Raw genomic sequence first — 19,566 nt, forward strand, 5'->3', positions numbered from 1 at the left:
ACCCCTTATTTACCCTGTGACAAGTTGTAATAAGAATGTATTTATGATATAAAAAAAAAAGCATATACCTGACTTGTCTTCAAGGATAAGAGAAAAAGGTTATCTCTACTTGTGGCTGGATCACATAGGAATAACTTATTGTAGCTATTTATTTTTATTAAGGGTGCAGTGCACCGTTGTATATCATTGTATATGTACTGATTTTTTTTATATTGTGTGTATTTCGGTATAGAAAATTGATTTCTAATGTATTTATGCCAGGTTTGAGGAAGTCAGTTTTGCAGAAAGCAAGTCAGTCTTTTCATCTCAGAAGTGAGAAAAACCTACTTTAGCCTAAAGGCCCAGCAGGTGGTCATTAACTATTGCCATGTCTTGTTAGAGAGATATACCTCCTAACAATGTAGATAGCAAATTTGAGGAAGTCACAGGTTGATGTGAAAGTTAAATTGTGTTCAATGCAAGATAGACGAACTACATAAATAATGCAACCAGCAATAAATTTAGATTTAGGAAATTGATGTAATTTTAACAAAGTTTATGTTAAATACACATCTAGAGAAATATCACATCCTGATGTTAAATTATCTGATGTGATATCAGATGTTTTGGTGCCTGGTCAGATCAGGTAGCTGGGCTACCCCCTGACAACATGTGTATAAAAGGTGCTCTGTTTTACCATGCAATGTTTTATTTTCCATCTGAACTTCTGGATGATCACCAGTACCACAAACTGGTGTGTAAAAGTCCTTGTCAGGACTCTTGAACCATAAACCATAACTGCTTGAAGATCCTGTCTGCGACTATTACCTGCTGTATCCTGTGACAAATAGATAAGAGCTTACACTCTAATCTGTTCCCCGGTTGGCTCGAAGCCTGCAATTGGCAGCATCATTCCGGGTGAGAGCAGCCTGATATATGTGGATGTTCCATACCTTATATCATCTGGTACGGACCCTATATAACAGAGAATGCGTGAAATGTGTTTTCTGTTTTCTATTTGATTGCAATATATATATATATATATATATATATATATATATATATATATATATATATATATATATATATGGGCGTTTCTATCCAGTTGATTTTTGGGAGAACATACAAGATCCCATTGTTAGAAGAAAAAAAGAATGAAACCAGTACACCTGTTAAGTAGCGAAGTGAAATCATTTGTTCGGCTGCGCCTATAGGTGCAATATATGAAGAGCCTGCTTTTATTGTATATCTTGTGAGTACAAGCACTTGTGGAGGGAAAGAACTGTTAATATTATTGATATCATTGTTTGAGACTAAGACTTTTTCTTGTATATGTGAGAATTGTTATTTTGTCCGTTTATTAGGCCTATGTTCTACCTCTCTTTTGCATATGCACTGGTTTTGCTGAACATTTTCTAGACAAGCAAGAGGGAAATAAACCATACATACATACTAGCTATGTCTTATTTGTCTCACATTTGTGCACAAAGGTTAGAGTTCCATCCATTTTCTTTGGATCTTATTGTAAAAAAAACAACAAAAGATAGGCAACTGGCAAAATTATAACAAAAATAAATCACATTACAAATACATGTAAAAAGTGAAATGGACTACAAATGTATAAAGGGCCATTGAAGTATAAATTAAGAATGATTGTTATTAACTTGATCTAATGATCACGGCTACAAAACATGTTCTTAAATCTTCAGTCACTCCCTTTTCTTAGTATACTTCAGTATACTTAATTAAAATGAAAAACACATCAACTAGATATTCTTAACATAAAGCACAGATTGTAGTACATTTTTGTAAGCTGGTTATGGTCACAAACTTCAGTTCAGCTGAAAAACTATACCCTTTACCATTGTTAAAAACATTTTTAAAAGTTGCCCAGTGCTACCCCTGCACTTCTGTCCTGGTGCATTATTTGTCATTCTTAAGCCTGGTAAATACTCAAGGCCTGATTCCAAGTGAGGCATCTGTGTTTGCGTAAATCATATTTGTGTTTTTTCAGACTGCACCTTCTCAGAAATTGAGTTTATGCAACTCTGCAATTTTTTTGGCACTTCTGACTCCTTATATCTGAAAAGGCATGTCTGGTGAGAGAAGGGAGTTCTAACATAGGCAAAGTAAAGTAAGAGCGTGTCTGAGCAATTGCTTACAGATTCAAACAGACAGTGGTAAATATGGGTGAAAAAAGTTTTATTTGAGGATAATCAGGGTCAGGTGCAAGCAGCAGATGATGACAAACACCCAAACTAGAAAACCACTTGTAATTAGAGGTTTACAAATGATTCGCAGACACTTATTGGCACTTTAGTTGCTACTTGGCCAAAGATTAGGATTTGTCAAGCGTGTTGTAGCAAAAGGAAAAAAAAATTTTTGTAAGTTGTTCCTGCTGTATTAGCTATTTTATACAAGTTAAAATGATGCGTCATAGCAATTGCGTTCATAACATATAAAATAAAAACATTTTTGTACAGACGTAAATTAAGGTTTTGAGGGTCTGTTGTCAAGTGGACGGGTCTGCTACTTATTCAGACCTGGATGACTTTTTCAATAGCAATTTATACTTAAGCTTGTGTTCCACTCTGAATCAGTCCCTCAGTGTGCAGATAACTACTTTTATTTTAAGATATGTAGCAAATGTAAATACTGATTGTGACTGGATCACTCATAAATAACTTATGGTATCAATTTATTTAAAGGAAATAGCGCAGAGCGCTGATTTATACAAACTGCCAATGCCCTTATTTTTAATATTGTATATATTCTGAGATAGGAAATCGTTATTTCTGAGACCAGGGTAGAAACTGTTTTTTCCTGTTTCACCTTACTAAAGGATATGCCTTATTTCTGATGCATATATCTGATACAATAGGCCTATGTGGATGGAGGTCTTGAGTGTATTGGGATGTATTTAGTATGGAAGTGTCATTGTTTAGGATTTGTAAGGTTGCTAGCGGAAACCTCCAATTAGGCATATGTGCAAGGGAGTCTGATAGCAGGAAATGCTAACAAAGTTTTGTGATGAAGTGTCATGCCTGCTCTAGCCAAAGGCCCAGCAGGGGGTCGTTACTGTGTAGTCTTTTGTCCAGAGTGAATTTCATAGCTAAGCGCAAATTTTGTTAGCTTTGCAATGCATGTAAATCCATGTTTGTGTATATAGAGTATATCCTGATGCTAAAAATATCATGTGTCTGAAATGTATAAATGCACTCACTGACGGATCACTGGGACCTTTAACCAATGAGAGCAAATAAACATGTTGCTTCAAAGACCTGCTTGGAAACATCTTCAATATTGCTGTATTCCTGTGATCTACAGATTAGACCCTAAATCTAATCTGTTCTCCGGCTGTCTCTGAGGTTTAGACCCAAGCTTTTCCAGTACCACCGCTCTGCCTGCTACCCAGCAGCCCTGGTCAATGTGATAGGCCAGGGGGGATCCATTCACAGCAAGCCGGGATCCATAGTAAGAGGTCCAGAGTTACCAGCCCAGGTACACCAGCAAGGAGGTACACTAGCAGCGTCAGTAACCCAGAAGGAACGTGGTTCTGAGTGCCATAGAAGGAGCTTAGTGGTGGCAGCATTGTAAGCCCCTCCTACTGTGGTGGGAGGGCGCATTTGGGATAACGAAAGGGAACGGTGGCAAAGTAAGCCCAGCCGGTTCCCAGCAACAACAGACAGGGTGGCATAGGCAGTCCATCCTGTCACACTGCTGTTTTACACACAGTATAGCAAAGTAAGGAAACCGCTGCTTACGTATAAATATATCACAACCAACATGAAAAGTGTTTTTGTTTATTCTTATTTTAATGACACTTTCACAGAACACTTTGTTTTAAAAATACACACCAATATCTGCTACTATATAAGTAACATTAACTCAGTCACCTTTTTTTATACTATTGGGGGAGGATCCGTCCACACATACAGAGTCTGTGATGGACATGTTCCTTATTGGTTCGGTCTGTATCTTGCCCTGTTCATCAATGAGAATTTCCAGGTCTCCTTTATGGAAAGCTGTAGAAATATAAAATGAAATGCTGACTTAAATGCATATTTAAGAAAAACCCCAAAAACAAAACAAAACGTTAGGCAGCATACATATATGAAGATTTTCCGGATATATACCCACATACCCCCAAATGTGTTCCCTACATTAGAGTCCCCATATGATAACCACAATTAACATGGACTTTAGAGAATATGTATAATGAAAAAAAAAACCTGCAAGTTCAATGTGTTTTCTATTGTATATGTACAGTCATGTGGAAAAGTACACCCTCTATCAAATCTGTGTTTTACAAACATCTCTTCCTCATCAAGTCCTAAAATTTGATAAATCTAATCATATGACAAAGTCACTTTTTATTTAAGAAAAAGTACACCCTGTGATTCATTAGTTTGTAGAACCACCTTTAGCAGCAATAACCTGAAATTTTCTTTTTCAGGCATTAATTTATAGAAGCAAGCTTTAAATGTTGGACAGATGGCCTCACAATTTCATCTGGTGTAAAGAGTAGTTCATGGCAGACTCAATGATTAGAATACATCCAGGTCCTGTGACAGCAAAACAGTCTCACATCATCCCCTTCCACCACTGTGCTTCAAGGTTGATGTGAGTTTCTTGTGAGGATTTGTTGTGTTTGGTGTTCGCCAAGCATGGCACTGTGCATTAAAACTAGAGATGCACACTGACCCCAGTGCTTTGGTTTTGGATCTGGATTACAGTCGTGTTTTGGTTTTGCCAAACCGTCATTGCGTGTTTTGGTTTTGTTTCGCCTTTTTGTTTAAAAATCAATGTTTTTGGGCCTAAAATAACCAAATTTAGTGCTCCACCTGTTTCTTGGATAAGTAATGTAATTGTAAAGTGAATAAATTATCCAAAAAGCAGTTTAATTCCTGGTAGGCCTTCATTAATTCTACACACAAACCAGATTGTCTTCCTCTCCATCTATGCATATTGGCAATGCAGCCATTGTCTTTGGATGTGTATTACACCCTACACTTATACTTAAATATGTAAAGAAATGGACAAAGGCAGTTTGGTTTCTGTCTCTCTAGGCCCCCCTCCAGTTGTAGAAAATACAAAAAAATTCAGCCGTTATAGACTGTACAATATTAATAGAAATGGACAAAGGCAGTTTGGGGTCACTCTGTGTATGACATCCTACCCTTAAGGAGAAATTGCCCAAACAGCAGCCTTTCAAGAGGGTACATGATATGGAAATGCCCCAAGTCCCTTTCCTCTTTGGGGATAGATTGCACCCTACACTTACATAGAAAGTTTTAAAAAGTTGTTATCGTCATCATCTTCAGCTTCATCCTCACCCTCATCAGTGTGTACGCCATCATCACAGACTATCAATTCATCGCCGCTTGAATCCACCATTAGAGAACAGTCAGTGCTTGGATGTCTTGGATGGTGAAGGCCTTCCTCGTGGAAGATGTAGTTCATTTTTATAAACATAATTTTCTCCACATTTTTGGGAAGTAACCTTCTACGGCGATCACTGACTAATTTCCCTGCTGTGCTGAACACTCATTCAGAGTACACACTGGAGGGTGGGCATCTTAGGTATTGCAAAGCAAGTTTGTACATGGGTTTCCAAATGGCCTGCTTTTCTTCCCAGTAAGGAAAGGTACTGTCTGACATTTCCATATCAATTACCTCTTGAAACTAATCCTCCACCATCCTTTGCATGTTAATACTCATATTGGATGGAGTTATGGGCAAGGTCACACATTTTTTTGAAAAATCCTTCAAACCAGCCCAGATGTTAAACTGTTCTGGTCTGCCCTCTGCGTCTTCCCTGCTTCTTTTTAGAAAATTACATTTTTTACGAGCAGCAGCTGCTTGAGAAACTGAAGGACACGTCGTCAAGCCAAGGCCCAGTTCAGCGGACAACTTGCTGAGCAATAGCTCCTTGCAAAAGTTCACATCTTGTTCATTTTGAAGCAAAGACTCAATGTAGGTCTTGAACCTTGGATCAAGCACAGTGGCCAAAACGTACTGATCCGAGTTCAAGATCTTAATAACTCAAGGATCATTGTGAAGCGAATTAAGTACTTGATCGACAAGGCCAACATACTTTGCGGAATTGCTTGATTTCATCTCCTCCTTCAGTTTCTCAAGCTGCTTTTCCAATAGTCTAATTAAAGGAATGACTTGGCTCAAACTAGCAGAATCTGCACTCACTTCACATGTCACAACTTCATATGGTTTCAGCACCTTGCACAGGACTGAAAGGATTCCCCACTGTGGAAGAGTGAAATACATGCCCCCTACTTTCCCAATGTCATGGCTTGTGCAATACGCTTGGATGGCTTTGCGCTGTTCCTCCATCCTCTGCAGCATGTACAGGGTGGAATTCCACCTAGTTACCACCTCTTGCTTAAGCTGGTGGCAGGGCAACTTAAACTGTTCTTGGAGCTGCTGCAATCTCCTACATGCTGTGGCAGAATGCCTGAAATGGCCTGAAATCTTATGGGCCACCGAAAGCATCTCCTGCACCTCACGGTTATTTTGTAGGAAGCTCTGCACCACCAAGTTAATGGTGTGAGCAAAACAGGGAATGTGATGGAAATCACCCAGCTGTAATGCTCGCACTATATTGTTGGCGTTATCAGAAATGACATATCCTGGGGACAGTCCAAGTGGTATAAGCCATGTATCAATCACATCTCTCAGTTTGCGTAACAAATTGTCAGCTGTATGCCTGTTAGTGAAGCCGGTGATACAAAGAGTGGCCTGCCTGTGACAAATGCTACTTAGTGGTGTACATGCTGCTGCTGTTCCTGCTGGTGAAGGTGAATGGCCAACCCAGTGGGCTGTCACAGTCATATAGTCTTTGGTTTGACCACTTCCACTTGTCCACATATCTGTGGTTAAGTGGACAGTGGGCAGAATGGCATTTTTCTGCGCAATCTCTACATTTGTACACACTTTTTGGTATAGTTGTGGAATAGCTTTATGGGAAAAATGGTGTCGCGATGGAATTCTGTAACGCGGACACAAAACCTCAATTAACTGTGAAAAACCAGCTGCGTTTATTGTGGATATGGGACGCAGATCTAACACTAGCATGGCAGCCATGGCGTCTGTGATTCGCTTGGCAACTGGGTGACTGCTGTCATATTTGCTTCCCCTAGCAAATGATTGTTTCACAGTTAATTGTTGAAATGTAGGACTGCTCTTTTTCTTGGCCTTTCTCTGGCCTGACGATTCACCCGCAACAGCAGCAGCAGCAGTGGGACTAACGCTTTCTTCAGAGGAATCAATAATAGTGCAGGAGTCATCCAGCTTTAATAAGTGGGATGCAGGGCTAACTCCGAGCGCTACTGAGGATATTGAGGAGGATGGTGTGGTGGGTGTATTTTGTAGTCGTCGGGATGTCGGTGACCGGAGGGTCCTAGCTGATGATGGAGTGCTTGTAATTTTTTGGGAAGAACTTTCAGCTTTTCCCAACACTTTGCCATGAACGCTCGTGAAATGGCGTAAAATAGACGAGGTTCCAAGATGGTTAAGGTCCCTCCCTCGACTGACTGTGGCTTGACATACACTACAAATGGCTATACAATTGTTGTCTGGATTGGGGTAGAAATAATTCCACACATAAGAAGTGGATTTTTTTGTTTTATGGCCAGGCATGACAATGGCCTTTTTCTTGTCACGTGCCAGAACTGCTGCCACTGGTGCAGGACTTACACAAACAACCTCATCAACATCCTCATTAGCGCCCTCGTCGCCTACAGAAATCTCCCCCTCATCCTCTTATTTCCAAAGTGGCATCCTCAATTTGTGTATCACCGGCTACACTCGGGCTGTTCAGGCACACATCAGCAGAACTGCTGAAAGGGCCCCTTTTTATGGGTACACTAACAGAATGCTCACGATTAGACATCCCACAGTTGGATGGACTCTCCACAGGGATTGTTGTCAATTCTGATTCAGAGCATACATTATCCTCTAATGCCTTACTGTTATCTTGCAGCTCGGCTTTGACGCGTAACAGTAGTTGTGCACCACTTTTAGACTCCAAATTACTTGGTCTTGCTTGGTCACGAGTGACCGTACAAGAAGAAGGCTCAGTAACATTTTTGGATCTGCCACCAATAGAGAAAGGTGAAGGCCTCATTCTCTGTTTGCCACTGCGTGTGTAGAATGGCATGTTGGCAATTTAATTTTTTTTAATCGGCAGTAAACTTTTCCTCAGTTACACTTCTTTTTTGCTTCAACACAGTAAATTTTTTTGGGATGTGAGTTTTTTTTGCCAGAATTCAAACGACTATGTAGTTTGACATCGCCTTTCCCAGATGACGTACTGGGAACACTACCATCAGGACTGGTGACAGAACCTGGTTGCTGATTCTGCTCATATGTGGACTGCTTTGAATCCATTATAATGAGGCCAAAGCACTTGTAGTGCTACAAATTGTTTTAGATACTGCTGACAAATATGACTTTAGACAGCCAGAAAAATGAATGCAAAATAATGGGGAATAAGGGACACCCCAAAAGCACTTGGAGTGCCAGAAATTGAAAAAAAACCCCTCCTCTATCCTCCTCTTACTGCTGTAACAATTGGTATTAAGATTAGAATTGTATTGAATAGAATCAATAATGTGTCCAATTACTGCTCTGTCCCTGCGCTGATATAGCCTGTGTGACCTAACCCTGCTCTCTCCCTCTGTCAAATGGCGATGGATTGCTGTGGAGGCTGGTATTTATGCTTTTCAAATCTCACGAGAACCGAGCTCAGAAATACGAATACGTCACGATGACGTTTTGCCTCGATTTCGAATCCGAACGGGCGGGAGAGTACCGAGCGTGCTCGGCTCGGTACTCGGATAAGCTAAATTCGGATCTCAGGGAACCGAGCCCGCCCATCTCTAATTAAAACCTACATTAAACAATTCTACTTTGGTCTCAGATGTCCAGAGCACTTTGTTTAAAAAGGCTTCAATGAAAGTCACACTTGTTCAGTAATTTTCAGGTAGTAGGGTTATGAACTTGAACATTTATCATGTTGACAAAGGCCTGTAAAAACTGCCAAAAGTTTTGCTTTATACAGAGGTGGTAGCAGTTCTTGATGAACAAATAATGAAGTGCACTTGATAAGCAGTACATGGCTCTGGTTACTTTCTTTATTCATGTGGAAGCAGTGAGAGAGTACTTACTTTTTCGCTACTGGCTTTTTCCTGTTGGCTTAGTTTTTGTTGAATAAATAATGAAGTTAAAATGGGTTATAGATTGTTTTGTCACTTAAGTAACAATTGTCCAGTCCTAACATTTTATAAATATAATCTTATGTCCCAATATGTAAAAACAGAGATTTGAAGGTGGGTGTACTTTATTTTATTTTTCACATGACTGTGTATGTAGCTGTCATTTAGCATGTAATGCGTATTTCCAGCTTTATTCCGAGTACCGTTAATGTGGAGTATGAAGAGTCTGTGGGAATGTTCCCTAATAGGGATCTTCAATGTATCCTTTTTAACTATATTCTAGAAGAAATATCTGCTATGTATAATTAACAAAAATGACCCACAAAATGTCATCTGTAAATGAATACAAGCAATAAATTAGACATTTCTTAAATATCAAACTTTTTAGCAACAAAAATATACATGCCGTTTATTGGAAACAAAATTTAGTAATATTAATGTCCATGTTGAGATAAAGCTGAATGAAAGTAATCAATAAGTAAAATATATATATAATGTTCGCTATTTGTCCCATAACCGCTAACTTCGAATCGCTCTCTTCTTTCTTAATGGCCTTTTACCTAGGTGCCAGTATGCACTGAAAGGGAATAGACAGATTCAACAGCGCCCTAGTACAAAGAGAAATGCCCACTGTCCCCGTGCTTTGGAGAGGCAAAAGAAAATGTAATAACTGCTCCTTTCAGTTTATAATACATTGCCATGTAAGATAATACTTGTGTGATTATTTCAAGACATTAGCATTGTTTTATGTGGTTATGACTGATCCACTTAAGGTAACATATGCTTGCTGCTTTAGGATTACCTTTTTCTACTGAACTGGAAGGTGATCCCTCACCACATAATGAATCAGTTTCAGGTGCTTTGCTATAAGGTTTGGTCTGGATTTTGCCCTGTTCATCAATAAGAAGTTCCAGATCTAAAAGATTAACTTTCTTGCAGTCCATATCTAAGGCATAAAAAGAAAAATCACATTTGAATTCTAAAGAAACCATCCATAAACCAATGCACACTACTAGACAGCATACATTCACTTTCTATACACAAATGCAAAACCAGATATGTAGAGTTACAAGATGTTAAAGATTTGCCATGTTCTCATTATAAGCCTATTGTATGTTTATATATTTGGAACATGATGGACAAGCATAGTTGTGCATAATTATTGTTACCAATATTGGTAGTGTAGACCTCAATGTCCAACTGTTCAATTGGGATCAAAGTCTGGTTGTTTTCAATAGAAAGTGTCTAAGGCTGGGTACACATTACAGGGTTTTCACCCGATTATTGTGCCAATCGCACGATAAACGACTGTTCGGTCCGATATCACATTAGTGTGTACACTCTCACGATCATGTTTTATAGTTCCAAAGCACATCGTATCATTTGATTCGATTTTATAAACGGACTAAAAAGATCTATAAACAATGGAATGATGGGGAAAAATTCTGAAGTGTGCATATATTGACGACCAGCAGTGTGGGCAGACCTCCATACAGTTTACAGATTCACAATCTTTTCATCCGATGACAGATTAAGATCTAAAAGGTAAATCTAGTGAAACATGTGTAGTGTGTACACAGGAATCGGCATGCTGATCGGGACTTTCAGTCGTTGGTAAAAACGTTAACGATATCGCATTCGGAGAAGTGTTCTGTAATGTCTACTCAGCCCAAGTATCAACAAGCATGGAACCAGTCAGATTAGTCAACCAAATTATCATCAGATCCACAAAAAAGCTCAGGCACAAGGATTAACAGTGGCATCCCATTTCATTCATTGTTTCTATGCATTTACAATCACTGTTAAACAATTACAGATATTTAATAGGCGACATAACTTGTAGATTATATGGCAAACTAATGACTGTCACTAGCCTGTGATTTTTACCCTAAATTGCACATATTAAAGCCCTGAAGTACAAGTCAGTGATAGCAGGGAGAGGACTATAGTTTTTCTTTTTACAACTGGGAACAACAGTTTTTTATTTATAGTAGGTGATCATGTACAAAGTGGGAGGAAGAGAATGAGAGATCCTACCACTCACTATTTATGCTGCACAATACAAGTTATTTTCTCTAAGAGGGATGGTTTGTTTTTAGAACATAAGGTCCCCATCCCCCAAAAAGCCTTGCAAAAGGATTCTAACATGTAGCAACACTTTCTTTAAATCACAAACTTAAAATCCAGGTCAAAACTGACATTACAACAAGGTTTTAAAATGAAGGTCACCATATAATGAAATATATTTGAATGTACTTTTGTGTAGAGAATACAACTGGTAAAAAGTGAGGGTGGTCTTATGAATAGGAAGCACTGTTCAATAGTAGAGAGCCCAAGCTTTTTTTTTTGTATATAGCCGTTTATTTTTTTAAGAAGCCTCTTATCTTACAAGGGAAATTCATCAATATTTGTTGTACTATATCAACATTTGCTGATTGGGGCAACCAAATCTCTCTAAGTGCTCATATACAACATTTGGCATGAGCTGTGCTTAGTATTGGCACTGGCAGCAGACACTAGTGATCAGAGAGAACACTACCACTTGTACAGCAAATTATGCAGCATGTCTTTTATTGTTTGTCCAAACTGGTAATATTGTGGCAAAAGCTCTGTGAGCAAACACAATTCTATGGTCAAGTAAAGGCTTTAAGCTGATGGTAGTGTAGTAAATTGGAGTACAAAAAATAGAATACAAAAACAACAATAACACACACCATGGTTAGTATGTAATGTATAATTATACCTCGCCATACATGCTTCTAGCAATATTGCTTATGGTGGACATAGTCCATAGTTCAAGTACCAATAAAAATAGATACTGTGACTGGATCACTGATAAATAACTTCTGGTATGAATTTATTTAAAGGAAATAGCACAGGGTGCTTATTAATATTATTGCATATGCACTTATTTTTTATATTTTTTGTTTTTCCAGCTTTAACCTTACTAAAGTATATGCCTTATTTCTGATGTATGGGATGTATTCAGTATGGAAGTGTCATTGTTTGGGATTTGTAAGGTTGCTAGTGGAAACCTCCAATTAGACATATGTGCAAGGGAGTCTGATAGCAGGAAGTGCTAAGTTTTGTGATGAAGTGTCCTGCCTGCTCTGGCCAAAGGCCCAGCAGGGGGTCGTTACTGTGTAGTCTTTTGTCCAGAGTGAATTTCATAGATAAGCGCAAATTTTGTTAGCTTTGCAATGCATGTAAATCCATGTTTGTGTAAATAGGTTACGTCCTGATGCTAAAAATAGCCTGTGTCTGAACTGTATAAAAGGCACTAACTTGTATTTGAAACTTGTTCTTCTGATTTCAACATCTGACCTGATCACTGGTACCTCAAACCAGTGAGAGCAAATAAACATCTTGCTTCAAAGACCTGCTTGGAAAAATCTTCAATATTGCTGTATTCCCGTGACCTGCAGATTAGACCCTAAAACTAATCCATTTTCAGGCTGTTCTGAGGTTTTGATCCAAGCTTTCCAGTACCACCGTTCTGCCTGCTACCCATGCAGCCCTGGTCAATCTGTTAGCCCAGGGGGGCTAACAGCAACCCTGATCTATAGTGAGAGGTCAGGAGTACCAGCCCAGGTACGCTAGCAACGAGGTACGCTAACAGCTTCAGTTACCCAGAAGAAACCCGATTCTGGATGCCGGTATAGGAGTCCAGTGGTGGCAGCTCGTGTTAGCCCCTTCTACTGCGGCAAGAGGGCGCATTTGGGATAACGAAAGTTAACGGTGAAAAAGTAAGCCCAGCCGGTTCCCAGCAACAACAGACAGGGTGGCATAGGAGGTCCATCCTGTCACAGATACCAACAAAGAGTAAGGTTGGGTACACACGCTATAGGTTTTTCAGCCAATTATCAGGCCAATCAAAAGAAAAACGCCCATTTGGCCCAATACCACATTAGTGTGTATGCTCCAATGATGAACGTATCATTTGATTTTTAAACAAGTCTAAAAATCTCGTTCAACGATGGAACGATGTTGTTCAAATTCTGTAGTGTCTATGCACTCGAGACCTGCAGTGTCCATAGATCTCTATGGAGTGTGCAGAGTCACGATCGTCAGCCGATGGTTATTTAAGATGAAAAGCACACATCTGAAGGTAAATCTTGTAAAACATGTTTAGGGTGTACACATGAATAGGCATGCTGATCTGGACTTTCAGTCATTGGTAATAACGTCAACGATACCACATCTGGAAGAATTTTCTATAATGTCTACACAGCCCTAGTATCAACAAGCATGGAACCAGTCAGATTAGTCAACAACCTTATCATCAGATCCACAAAAAGGTCCAGGACAAGGATTAACAGTCATTGATAACATCGTTGACTATATCGTATTGTGAGAATTTTTCTCTAGAGTGTACCTAGCCCAACACTGTGTGAAATTGCATAAAAACATTGCGCTTTAAATAGGTTACCAATTATTCCCAGGGCAGATGAATACTGTACAAATTACACCACGTCATGAGTTTGTAGGGGGGAAAAAAAAAATGTAAGAAAACTATATTCATAGTGTATGTACATGTAGTACAGCAATCAAAATATAGTAGCAATATAAAGTATATCTGGCTAGAAAGTGCAATTTTGCACCATGGCAAAACCATGTAGTGCTGCAGGGGTGTCAAATTTAAAATATGATTGCTCTGTAAAATTAAAGCTGGACAATATTTGTTTGCTACAAGTAAAAGCAGGCAGTATTTTCACTGTATGCTAAAACATGTTTGCATTTCACCCTCTGCATCGCAATATGCTTTGTCTGGGTGCAAATTATAAGCCCTTAGCTGGGTTTTCACTTAATTCTAAATGAGGCTCACAGGGGCATATTCAATTAGCTTTTGGATTCGCGGTAACGCGCCGGAACAGCCGCGAAACGTAATACACGGTACCGCAATAACGTGGATTTTCGTTCGCAGCCCATAGGGTTGCGAACGAAAATCCGCGTTAATGCGGTACCGTAATACCCGCAAGAACGCGCACTTTTCGCGGCAACGCGCGTTACCGCGAATCAAAAAGCTAATTGAATATGCCCCACAGTGTCTAAAATCTATTTAATTATGAACATAGGGGCATATTCAATTAGCTTTTTGATTCGCGGTAACGCGCGTTGCCGCGAAAAGTGCGCGTTCTTGCGGGTATTACGGTACCGCATTAACGCGGATTTTCGTTCGCAACCCTATGGGCTGCGAACGAAAATCCACGTTATTGCGGTACCGTGTATTACGTTTCGCGGCTGTTCCGGCGCGTTACCGCGAATCCAAAAGCTAATTGAATATGCCCCATAGAGTGTATATATTTATATCGTTCAAACACAGATAGGTATTAACAAGGTTGAGCTTTGTGTCCATCTTCATCTTCATCTTCTAAACATCCATGTGTCCCTACCTTTGAAGTGGGCAGAGTCATAACCAGTAGTCCAATCACAGCAGCACAGGAGTAGTGTGTGGATTTTGCTGGAAACAGTGGCCTGATCAATAGTGAGTAAAGTGAGGAGAAACAGAGAGAAGCAGGAAGTAACAGTGGTGAAAGAAGCAGTGTCATCCAATAGCAAAGAGTTGTGATGTGAGACTACTACCAAACTTATACGTGAATACTGAGGGGTCAAATAGACATTTATATGGCATGAAGATCATATATCCATGTTGCTTTCAAAGCCACAAAGCGACTATAAATAATGCTTTAGAGAGCTTAGACCAGGAATGGGCAACCGGATATAATTTCAAGGGCCACATCTGTCCCTTTAAACTACAAACATTACTCTTAATTTCAAGAACAAGTAAGACATAGCAAAAATCTCGGCATGCACACATCACTCATCCCAAAATACCCATACATGATCCTCACCTGCTCAAGAATGCTACCACATGCCACTCAGATCTCCCACTTGCTCCAAAATAGCCCCATAGGCACTTAAACCCACACATGCACAAAAGACACTCAGACCCCAACACTTACTCCACAACTCCCCCACATGCCCTTCAGACCACATATTTACTTACTTTTACAGCTAGTGCCAGCATAGGAAGGAGGGAGAGCACAATGCACTCCTTCCACCTCCTCCTTTGAAATGTTATGTGACCTCCCTGCGTTGTGCAGAGAAGGTATCCTGACACGAAACCTAGCTGCTCCTGTTCAGTCTTATTATATGTTTTATAACAAAGCAGAGAATAAGTTCAATCAGGAGAAGACGATTGAAGCCCGTTTGTTGCCAACCACTGGTTTACATTGTATGCTCCACTGGGGCATGGACTAATGTGGATGATTAATATTCAGGATAAGAATAAACTGCTTGTTAGCCAAGCATCATCATCATCACCATTTATTTATATAGCGCCACTGATTCTACAGCGTGGTACAGAGAACTCATTCACATCAGTCCCTGCCCCATTGGAGCTTACCGTCTAAATTCCCTAACACACACACACACACACACAGACAGAGACTAGGGTCAATTTTTATAGCAATTTTGATAGCAGCCAATTAACCTACTAGTATGTTTTTGGAGTGTGGGAGGAAACCGGAGCACCCGAAGAAATCCCACGCAAACACGGAGAGAACATACAAACTCCACACAGATAAGGCCATGGTCGGGAATTGAACTCATGACCCCAGTGCTGTGAGGCAGAAGTGCTAACCAGTTAGCCACCGTGCTGCCCATAGCATGTAATACAGAGATACAATACAATGGTCTACCCAGCACCTATTTCCCAGGTACTCCACCCAGCTGTTTTTTACCTGCCACCCAGCTCATGAAGCCCAGCAGAGTCTGATTATAATAGGATAAACCATTGTTTCTCCTATAAGAACAGGCACTATGTGAGAAATACAGCCACCTGTATGTGTCACACCACTGACCACCAGACCTGGCAGATGAGGGCAATACCCTCCAAAAATTTTTAATAGTACTGCAAATTATTACAACTGCACCCACCCGGCTATGTCTTAATGACAGACTGCTGGCAATATTTTCTGGGGAGAACACTGCAATATAGTATGTATAGGTTTATATATATGATGCCACATAGCATAAGCAGCACACAATTACAAGTCACAATATATAATGAAAGTAACAAGAACCCCCCCCCAAAAAAAAACAAACAAACATTAAGATAGCCTGTCACTGTAATGGAATAAATTATGGTACAAATATAAGTTGGATAAAATATTATTAATGTATTATATGCGTTTTAAAATATAGTAGGTCAATTGTCTGTATCTATGTATTCTGTACAATGGGTTAAATTCTTTCTGTGTATATTACAATAGATAAGGGCCTCATTCAACAGGATGTTCAAATTGATGCCAGATGTAGTACCATGTGCACATAGGTTTAGGAATGTGAGAGGTCACATATGCCCCTTGACCTCTTAGGTATAGATTTTCTGTTTGATGAAATATCTGTCAAAAGCATTTATAATTTTTGTCCTTGTGCGGTGTATTATTTCGAAGTATGTGAAGTGATTAGTGACGTCTGTTAAGAGGGGTGGACTTAACTGAATATAATCTGTATCTTGCATAGGGAAAGGCCAGTCTTAATCATTTGTTGAACTAAGACTTAATAGATTGCATTTTGGAAGAATAAAAAGAACTTTGCTTTTTTTTTTACACTTACTATTTTTGAATCATTTCTACTCTATCATTTTTGGAGGTGCCCATCGAGATTATCTGTAAATAGCACTCAGCCAACACATCTGGAAGAGGGGAAAGAGACAAATTATATATTCAACTGTGGCCACAAAGGTAATATATTTTTTATCCTTATGACTATATACTTCTGTCTCCCACTCTCTGGGTTTGCTGAAAAGGTATTTATAGTTATCTCTGTAAGTGTGAAATTGCAAACGTATTTTTTTTAAAATTGTTTATGTGTTTGTATAGATGTACAAGTATAGATTTGGAACTTATTAGAATTTTATTGTTTATTGCTTAGAGACTGTTTTACCTTGTTAACCATAGTATGAAAGGTTGCATGTATGAGTGTGAAAGAGTTTCCTTCACGGAACTTGAGTCTGGGTAAGTTACTGAGTTCAAGTATCACTTCCGGTTAACGCTTGAAGGAGGTAAAGAATAGCTCCAAGTCACGTACTGTAAAACACAAAAAAGTACACTATAAGGCCTTAGATAGCAGTGCGTGTAACATGTGTGTGTGTTAAGATTTATAGGCTTTATCTGACAAGATAAAGTGTGGTATCCTTAATAACGGTTGTAGCCGGTAAACGGGGTGATACATATTAATAGTGGTTGTAGCCCTATTACCATAACGCAGATTGACTGGAGTATAAAAACAATAAGCTGCGTGATGATCTAACCACACTGCGTTCCTGTGTGGTTAGATCTGTCGAAGTCAGCAAATTGGATAAAGTCATTTCAATTAAAGTCTAGCAAACTTGGTTGTCTTTGTCTGAAAAGATGCGTACGGTACGCTTTGACGTACAAGGGCACGCTACGGCGTGAAAGGGCGTACGCATCCACTACACGTGGCAGCAACAGTAATTGGTCTTTTACCATACATTCGCACAAACACGCATACTTATAAAATAGTACACATTATTGGTAGTTGCAACACATAGTCAGTTATGTCGAAATATAGTAGTATTTATATGTTATATCAGAGTTACATGCATATTAGGGAAATACACAGAACGGGTTAAAGGAATAACATCATGAGTGGTATCATAATGAACCTTGTTACATATCCTACTGTTTGGTGCGCTCTGCGAGGGAATCGCAGAGTGCATACGCAAGTTATGAATGATAGGGAATTATGAACTACTTAAGACTAAGGAATTCTGGCGAGAAGAGCAGAGCATACCCCCTGCAGAGATGACCCCCTCCTTTGGATTCCTTAGGATGAACCAGCCAATGATTGACGACCCCTTGGACATTCCTGAGACCCGGACCAATAGATGCAAGCCATACCATCTTCATTGTATTACTGTACTTGATTGTGTATAAAAGCAGCAGCTTGTGATCCAGAGTGCAGACTTCTTGTCCCCAGACTTCAGGATTGAATGACTGCACTGGATCCAGAGCGCCTGCGATAAGTAACGGCTGTATTTACTATTACATCGCTTGAGCATATTTTTTTTCCACTTATTGCGAATAAATCTTTGTGCGTTGGAAACACAAATCGAGGTTCGACAATCGTTATTGGTTAGCGACAATACTCACATTACGATTTGGGGGCTCGTGAGCTTTGGAGGTTTCGTTGCCGATGATACGCAATACCAACGGATTTCGGTTCCTCAACAAAGGGTGGAGACGCGTCATAAACGGGTAAGAACGCATTGTGTTCAAAACCTGAATTTTACTCTGTGTTGTGAAACCGAATGTCCGTTTTGCATTATCTAGGGCACGCTAACTAGAACCTAGGGACAAAAGAGAAAACTGTTTCTTTTTTATGTCATTGTGCGTTTTAACTGTATTGCATTGTTTAGCGTATGTGTACTTCCTGCTGTGTGTACGCGAACTTCCGGTAAACTTGCCACGTGGTTAAACAATCGTTTTGATAGTTATTATACATGCATAGTATAATTACTTGTGAAAGCCTCTGAGACATTATTACTATTGTTGGGAACTTTTGATTTTCTGCGCAGAAAAGGTGTATAGTGTGTGATGTTGTAACGTAGATACACTGTTTTATTGTTGAGGTGCTCAGTTGCTGTCTGACGAGGCGGATTGCCCAACTGAAGGACGGTATACAGGGCAGGTATACCGAATGCGAAAACTGGGTTTTCGCAAAGCGCTACCAATAGATCGCAAGGTTTGCTAATAATTAGTATTGGTAGGCAGTGCGATCCGGTCGCACCGTTAGTGCGAATTGGTGAAGCAGCTAGGAGGAATTATACTGGAAAGGCAAGTTGATTGTATCGACTTTGCGCTCCCAGCGATAATAAACTCAGCAGATTTTGTGGTTTAGCCAGGGTATCGAGGAGCTGATAGCCCTTGGGGCCCACAGTGATATTTCTGTATTAGGGATCCTCGCCAGGGGCGAGAAAAGCGAGTGAACGCGGCTAAAGGAAATACGTTCACCGAGGATTATAGATCTCTAGCGGTGAGTATAGCAACAGAGTTGAAATTATTAGGTGGAAAGAACAGAGCATTGCGGTGTGTCTGTGTTTCACATTTGGCCGGAAGGAACAGAGCATTGCGGTGTGTCTGTGTTCCGGGTAGAAGGTATATTGTTCAACATGGGTGCTAAGCATACGCTAGAGATGGTCAGTGTACTGCCTAAGGAAGGCCCTATTGGTTCAGCGAGGTTTCTCATGTGTAAGAAGTATGGTGCATATGCAACTGTGTATTGTGACACGTGGGTCGGGATGACCAAAGCTTGTGATAGGCCTTTC

General features: G+C 39.8%; 1 protein-coding gene across 3 annotated transcripts in view; it reads right to left on the bottom strand.

Moving 5' to 3' along the window:
* Window positions 1-19,566, bottom strand: part of MSANTD3 (Myb/SANT DNA binding domain containing 3) — a 74,007-nt gene that overhangs the window by 2,201 nt on the left and 52,240 nt on the right. The window contains exons 3-4 of one of the 3 annotated variants that reach the window (XM_075212876.1): window positions 10,015-10,158; window positions 3,876-4,004 (exon numbers count right to left, since the gene is read on the bottom strand). The exons of 1 other annotated variant lie outside the window; for it this stretch is intronic. In XM_075212876.1, the coding sequence (XP_075068977.1) occupies window positions 3,876-4,004; window positions 10,015-10,158 (273 nt within the window). The remainder of the gene's footprint in view (window positions 1-3,875; window positions 4,005-10,014; window positions 10,159-19,566) is intronic. One more of the 3 variants, XM_075212877.1, reaches the window with a different exon arrangement.

Source organism: Mixophyes fleayi, chromosome 5 (assembly GCF_038048845.1).
Source record: "Mixophyes fleayi isolate aMixFle1 chromosome 5, aMixFle1.hap1, whole genome shotgun sequence".
NCBI classification, from domain to species: domain Eukaryota; kingdom Metazoa; phylum Chordata; class Amphibia; order Anura; family Limnodynastidae; genus Mixophyes; species Mixophyes fleayi.